General features: G+C 39.9%; 1 protein-coding gene across 3 annotated transcripts in view; it reads right to left on the bottom strand.

The window, feature by feature from the left end:
• mybpha (myosin binding protein Ha) overlaps window positions 1-7,291 on the bottom strand; it is a 20,323-nt gene that overhangs the window by 3,649 nt on the left and 9,383 nt on the right. For 2 of the 3 annotated variants that reach the window (XR_001636252.1, XR_001636251.1), the window contains 4 exons: window positions 5,097-5,256; window positions 3,201-3,337; window positions 460-646; window positions 175-223 (listed from right to left, as the gene is read on the bottom strand). Coding sequence is in view for 1 of the 3 variants with exons in the window: in XM_016511361.1 (XP_016366847.1) it covers window positions 189-223; window positions 460-646; window positions 3,201-3,337; window positions 5,097-5,256 (519 nt within the window). In the remaining 2 variants the exon portion in view is untranslated. Of the gene's footprint in view, window positions 1-57; window positions 224-459; window positions 647-3,200; window positions 3,338-5,096; window positions 5,257-7,291 lie in introns of those variants that run through there. The other variant, XM_016511361.1, reaches the window with a different exon arrangement.

The raw sequence follows: 7,291 nt of genomic DNA on the forward strand, positions 1-7,291 counted from the left end.
ATTATATATATATATATATATTTTATTTTTTTTTTTTTTTTTTTATTTTGGGTGGGAATGTGTGATGCATTCAAATGCATGTTTCAATAAGAAAATGTGTCCACATACTTTACAATACATTTGACAATTTTAAGCTTTTATATATTTAAATGGAAAATGTTTTTATTTACTGACCTGTGCACATTATTTTATTTCCTCTCTTTTTCATCTGAGATGATCACCTCTGGTGAAAGAGAAAAGCAGATGTTCATCAACATATCTCTGTACCCATGCAGTACACACACACACACAGACACGCTTAAAACCAACTCAAATTAATCATAGTCGGCACAAAAAAATGCTCGCTTTCCATTCCTCTCCTGGATAAACACCTTAAAGGATCAATGCCGCTATAATCAGCTGAAAATGCACCTTGTAGCTTTAGCGTGTCAAGCAAAGTGCAAATGATCCTGTACTTACGTTTGACCTCTAGCTTACAGGCAACTGTAGCCTCACCAAGGGCATTCTTGGCCCTGCAAGTGTAGACGCCACCGTCAAAGCTGGATGGTTTGTGGATTTCGAGTGAGCACACTCCCTGGTTGTTGATCTGCCTGTATTTGGGATCATCTCCTATGAGCATCTGATTCTTCAGCCACTCGATCGTAGGCTGCAAACAAAATACATGTCATTTCAACTGACGTGGCCACAACAAACACCAACAAGTCATTCACAACTGAACCATTTAACACATTACAATTAATTATATCCCTCACACATACTTACAGGTGTCATGATTCTTATATAAAATGTCACACATCTCAGTCCCTGAATTTATGCCTACTCGAGGTCCATCAGCTGGAACAGCATGTTACTGCGCCTCATGGGTCAAGTTTACAGAAGCATTTTCACATTCTGTTAGCATTTAACCTTATGATGCTAACTGATGTCCCACTGCTCCATGGGTAACTTTCCAGAAAAGAGAAACATGCTCATCTAATGCCTTCAGTTCCACACACAGATGGTGTCCACAAGATGCTAAATTACTTCAGAAATCAAGATGCTGCACAAAATGGCTAATGCAAAGGTGCTTTTTAGGAAAGGTGGAGATGAGGTCTTAAAATACTCCCCTTCAAGAAACACTTTACTAATGTGTGATTAGATGAGTAATTCCAGTGAAAACTTTGATTTGATCAGTTGAAAGCTAGTTAATCCTCATTCAGGCTCAAGAAGCCTAATGAAGTTACAGTAGCTAAGCTGAAATAATATCATCAAGCTGTCTGTTAGCTATGCTTTTGAGCATAATGGATGTCAAAAATAAATCTTTATTTAATAGGCTCACGGCTCGCATCAAGTTCAAGACATTGATGCTTCATATAGAACAGCCGCAGGCTCAGCACCCGCCTACTTCCACTCACTACTACGAATCTACATCCCCTCCAGAAGTCTGAGATCCGCTAGTAAGCGACGCCTCGTGGTACCAGAGAGGCTCAAAATCACTTTCCAGAACATTCTCGTTCACCGTTCCTGGCTGGTGGAATGATGCGTCTGTTTGCCTCTTTAAGAAGAATCGCTTTATGTATTCCCCAATTGTAAGTCGCTTTGGATAAAAGCGTCTGCAAAATGACTAAATGTAAATGTAAATGTAATAGATATGGCAACACATAACAGACAGTAGCAGGGATCTTGCTAATTGAACATCTGATTAATCTGTGCTGATATTAGATTGTCAAAAAAGGATCATGTGTACCTTAAGGACTCTCCTGTTCAGTCAGGTAGTGGACTTTCACAAATAGGCAATATCAACAAGTCAATCACAAATAAGTCATAAATCTGGACAAAAAATACGAGCATCATTCCATTAATTTATGAAAACATAATTTTTAATAGGCAGAAGTTTGCTCTACATAAATATCCTGTTGAGAAGCCATTACATTGAAGCACCACTGGGCCAAACAGTTTAGAGCAAGGTGAGGAACAGTTGCATTTTCACTTGAGCACGGTTTGGTACAGTATGATTACAAACCATTTCCGTGTTTCTCTGCACAGTTCTCAACCATCCTAGTGGAATGCTTGTAGCAGGATTGGAGCTAGGGGGTGGCTAAATTACCCCAAACGTTGCGGGACCCTACCTGGCTACTCCAACAATGGCTTGTAATGATGCAATAATGGTTTTGTAGTGTAGTACAGAAGCCAGCATACTCCAATGTTTAGTTACTGTACATTATGCAGCACCAAAGTAGAACCGTGTTAACTGGCTCGGACAAACATGGAATGGAATGAAGGAATGAAAAATAATCTATGGCATCGTTCTATGAAGTGCATCAAGGTGTTCTTCTGTGACTTCTGTGAAGTTTTTAGGTTTCCAACTTCCTCCAAAAAGCTCAGGACACCCTGGAACTCTGTTGGTGCCTAATGGAAATTGTGCCCCAGCATGACAATCCGGAGCAAGGACTTTTGAGTGTCACAGTCCTTTTATACAATTTACTAGTCCCTGACTGTCTGCCAACTCAAACTCTGTCAGCTGGAACTGTTTGTTACTTTTTTTATTGCTTGAAGCATGTTGTGAATACTGTAGCCTTACTCTTGAGGAAGCCATTATTGAGTTATTCTTCTATGAAACATATTATGTTCTATTGTGGCTTTGAAGGTTTTACATTTCCAATTGCATCCAACATGACCAAGACAGCCTGAACATCTCTGGAACTTTGTTAGCATGAAATAGACAACGGGTCCCATCACAGCATGCTTTAATGAACAAGAATTTTGGAGTGTCCTAGAAGGCGAACTCATCAGGATTTGCATTCAGCCCAGATTTTGCATGCATCTCAGCTGTTCTTGAAACTTGATTCTCCATCCCCCTCCTTGGGAATGACAAGCTAACACAGTCCCCGCATGACTGTCTACCAGCTGGCATCCGTGGTCAGCAGGAACGACCAGCAGCACTGGGCTTTTTGTGCCTTATGACTACAGCAATGGGTATAATTAAACTATTTATTGAGCATGAACTCAAGGAGGTTTGGATTTGTTGATACCATCGTTGGATTATTAACAGCTGTTGTTGAATTACAACGATAATCTTTCATATGTATATTTGTAGCAACACATCAGCTAATTCTTGGCTACAACCATGTAGCTACTGGTTGGTACATTTTTCACGATAGCAAATGTGGAAGAAGGACAAGGAGGACTATAACAGATCAGCAGAAAAAAATGATCCATACCTTTGGACTGCCTCGGACTGCACATAGTAGTTTAGTGGTGTAGCCCACAGTGGCAGCTCTGTTACTGAGAGGCGCTGTGAACTTGGGAGCCTCGCTGAAATCATGCTCCTTGTACTCTGCTGGTTTGTAGACAATACCTACAGGGCAAGGGACAACAACCTCAGCTGGGACTGACAGTTGTGCAGAGGGCATAGCTGTTACATGACGTTAGTGATGTGCAAAACACCAGGCTTTAAGAAGCAGTTGATGGGTTCCTAGTCGGCTAAATAGAGCCCAGTAAATACCCCAGTTGGACATGTTTCATAGCGTTGGGTGCAATGCAACAGCAATAGATGTCCATCTGAATGTTTATAATTGTAGCAGCTATGAATTTAAGGCATGGGTGTCCAATCGTTTTCCTGGAGTGCAACCATCCTGCAGAGTTTAGCTCCAACACACATGCCTAGACGTTTCTAGTGATCCTAAAGACCTTGGTTGTATGCAAAATCACCCCCTATACCAGGGGTGGCGAACGTCAGTCCTGGAGAGCCACAGCCCTGCAGAGTTTTGCTTCAACCCTAATCAAACACACCTGAACAAGCTAATCAAGGTCTGAAGGGTTACTAGAAGGCTACAGGCAGGTGAGTTTTAATTAGGGTTGGAGCTGAACCCTGCAGGACTGCGGCTCTCCAGGACCGGAGTTCGCCACCCCTGCCCTATACCCTTATTCATGATTTCCACTTAATGTAGTCCACTTGAAGGAATTAATGAAAACAAGTGAGCAGACACTGAATGTGCCGGAAATGCTACATTTCTAGCGAGATGCAGGAATTTATTCTGACTGTGCATGCAGCTAGCCGCTGAGTGTACATTGGATATACACCTATTCCTAAAGTGCATTATGGATTGAATGAGTGCACTCGATAAAGTCCACTGTGGTTTTGGACACCACTACAAATGGCAGTTCCCTCAAATAGTGGTCTATACAAGAGTATAGTTGGCAAAGTGCCTTATATAAGGGTACAGAGGGTCATTTTAGACACAGCCTTTGATTAGCCGGTTCAGGTGTGATTAATTAGGGTTGGAGCTAAACTCTGCTGGAAAGTGGAATTTGAGGGCCAGGGTTCCCCTGCCCTTCTTTAGCCGTTATACGGTTTGCATGATCATCAATCATCTTCTTTTTTTCCCTTTAAATCAGGGGTGACAACCAGTCCTGCTCCTAGAGGGCCCCCTTCCCTGTACCTCTGATGTGAGGAACGAGAACTGTCATTAGCACTCAGGGCAGAGCCAAGTCTTATCTTCACACAGCGAGAACACATAGTATGTGCTGTCAGTGTGTGCTGCCAACAAAATGGCCTCATGTGATTTAAAGAAACAGTTCATTTAGTATAATTTATTAGTATCAATTATCGGTTAGTTTATTTGTAGGCTGTTTGCAGTTGCCACGCAATGTAACAACTTGCCACAATAATATAGAATGTGAAGTCATGTATGCATTTATGTGCATTCTGCAGTCGGGGTTGGTAAGATATTACGTTTTTGAAAGAAGTCTCTTATACTCACCAAGGCTGCTTTTATTTTCCTTAAAAAAAATCTTACTGACCTAAAACAGTTGAATGTACAGTAGTGTGTTGTATGTGTATAGTTACACTGTACACAACTGTGAATGTACATTGCTTGAATTATATTTTAATGTGCCAATTTGCTACATTATTTGGCAACCGTAAACAGCTTACAGTTAGGATAGTGAATAAATATGGGTGTATTTAATTGTACTGCTTTTGCTGCCAGCAATAAGGCACTCAAGGCCATTCAATAGTAATTTTACCACAGCTAATCTATGTATGGGTTAACTTTACTTAATGGGAGAAGTCTGAAGTGCTGTAGAGTTAAAACAATGAGTTGTTGTGAGCTTACCTGTTTTCTGAATATGAGCAGCACCTTTTGTTACAGCAGCAGTCTCACTCCTTCCAACCTTGTTTTCTGCAAAAACTCTGAAGGTGTATGTATTTCCCATGACAAGGTCAGAGACTGTAGCATTCAGCCTGTGGAAGTGCTCGAGGACCGTGAACCACTCCTGCCAAAAAACAGCACTACTCTTAGTGTTTTCTTTTAGCAGATTTACTGTATGCATTTAAAAGAATGACATGATAGAATGTCGACTATCAATAGATTAAGAACAGGATTGAAAATATTTCCCTGTGGGTTTCATCCAATAACTAGATCGTAAACAAACAGATTTTCATTACAGTGTTTAATATCAACAAGAACCAGTTGTGGTTTTGGCTAAAGTGCTTTTATGAAGTGTTTTTGCACTTCATGTTCTCTGTACATCTTGTATTCACATCAAGCTAGCTGTTTAGTATCCTGATTCGCATCATGACAGTGAGAGTTATGAGATATCACCATGCCGCTCTCTCTGTATCTGTCAGCACTTTACACCCTCCCAACCTGATGATCTCCCACCAAGAAGTCATCTGACCCATGCCTCGTACACCCAGATACAAGCTTATAGATATGTCCATATACAGTGTCTCAAGACTCTTCATTTAGATGGAGTGACAATTAATAAAAATTAAGTTTTGGAACAATTTAGCTTAAGAAAGTTGTGTTCATCCATGCCTTGATTTCCAGCAAACAGGCAGAAAGAGTCGAAGAGGAAGAAGTGAGATCAGGCTGAGTGCTAATATAAATCTGGGTGTCGTCCGCATAACAATGATAGCCCAGGCCATACTTCTGAATAATCTGCCCAAGAGGCAACATATAAACACTAAATAAAACAGGACCCAAAACTGACCCATGAGGGACACCCTGACACAAAGACACAGTCTGAGATCTATCTAATTCTAAAAAATATATAACAAACATGATTAATGTAACCATTTTAAAGAAAAAAGGTTGTTTTGTTATAGCTTTTAGAGCAATAAAAGCTATAACAAAACATCCTTTATTCTTTAAAATGGTTACATTAATCATGTTTGTTATATATTTTTTAATCAAAGTGGAAATCACTTGGCGATGGGACCGAGCAGTATTAGGGGTTGAAGAAACCGCACCACATTTAAATCTCTTTCAGAAAAGGTCTATCACAGCGTGTAAATACCGCACTGAAATCTATTCCGTGCTGTCTCACGCTTGAATGGCTTAAACACTTTAATATTTAAACTGACAAGGCTTAAAACACGTGAGAATGATAAACTTTATTGAGGAAGCAGCACTGGTCCGATTGTTCAGATAACGTTAGGTGATTAGTTAAACACTACGGAAAGCTAATTGTATTCGCAGGTGAACATAAAATATGATACATACAACTGGTGAACCAAAATGCGACATGAATGATGAAGCATTGTCTGGTTACATCACCTTGCGCCTGGCATTATGAAAACAATGTTTGGGATACCACGATCAAAACTTAGCATATAGACAGTTTGATGTTGAATATTCATCCAAATTATGGTGAAAACCAAATTATTTGTGTGTTAAAATAACATTCGTGTGTTCAAAATGTAAAGAAATGCTTCTATTACTTCACTGGCCATCGGAGCGAACCAACCCCGTGACGTCACACGCGGTGGTACTGCAAGATGGCGACGCCCTTGCTCTAAAAGCTATAACAAAACATCCTTTATTCTTTAAAATGGTTACATTAATCATGTTTGTTATATATTTTTTAATCAAAGTGGAAATCACTTTACTAAATAATGTTAACTTAACTGACTGCTTCACTTCCACTTTAAGATCTAACAGAACCAAAATGCCACAAGCCCTAGAATCAAGGGTCATTCAAGACCTTAACTAGAGCAGTCTCCGTACTGTGTCGAGACCTAAACCCAGACTGAAAAGTTTTAAGTAGGCTATGCATATAAAGATGAGTTTGGAGTTGGCCAACAACCACATGCTCAAGGACTTTTGCCAGGAATGGTATATTTGACATTTGGCCTATAATTGAACATATCCACAATATCACTCCCAGGCTCTTTGTCATTAATAGTGACATTTACTAGTGAGAACTGTTTCTACACCAGTTTGTTTTTTTCAGTGTTGGATACTGTTAAATATTACGCTGTTAAATTTACCGATTCCTATTGAAATTACTGAATTTTGAATTTGAA

The sequence above is a fragment of the Sinocyclocheilus rhinocerous genome, unplaced genomic scaffold (assembly GCF_001515625.1).
Source record: "Sinocyclocheilus rhinocerous isolate Xijiao unplaced genomic scaffold, SAMN03320098_v1.1 scaffold625, whole genome shotgun sequence".
Lineage (NCBI taxonomy): Eukaryota > Metazoa > Chordata > Actinopteri > Cypriniformes > Cyprinidae > Sinocyclocheilus > Sinocyclocheilus rhinocerous.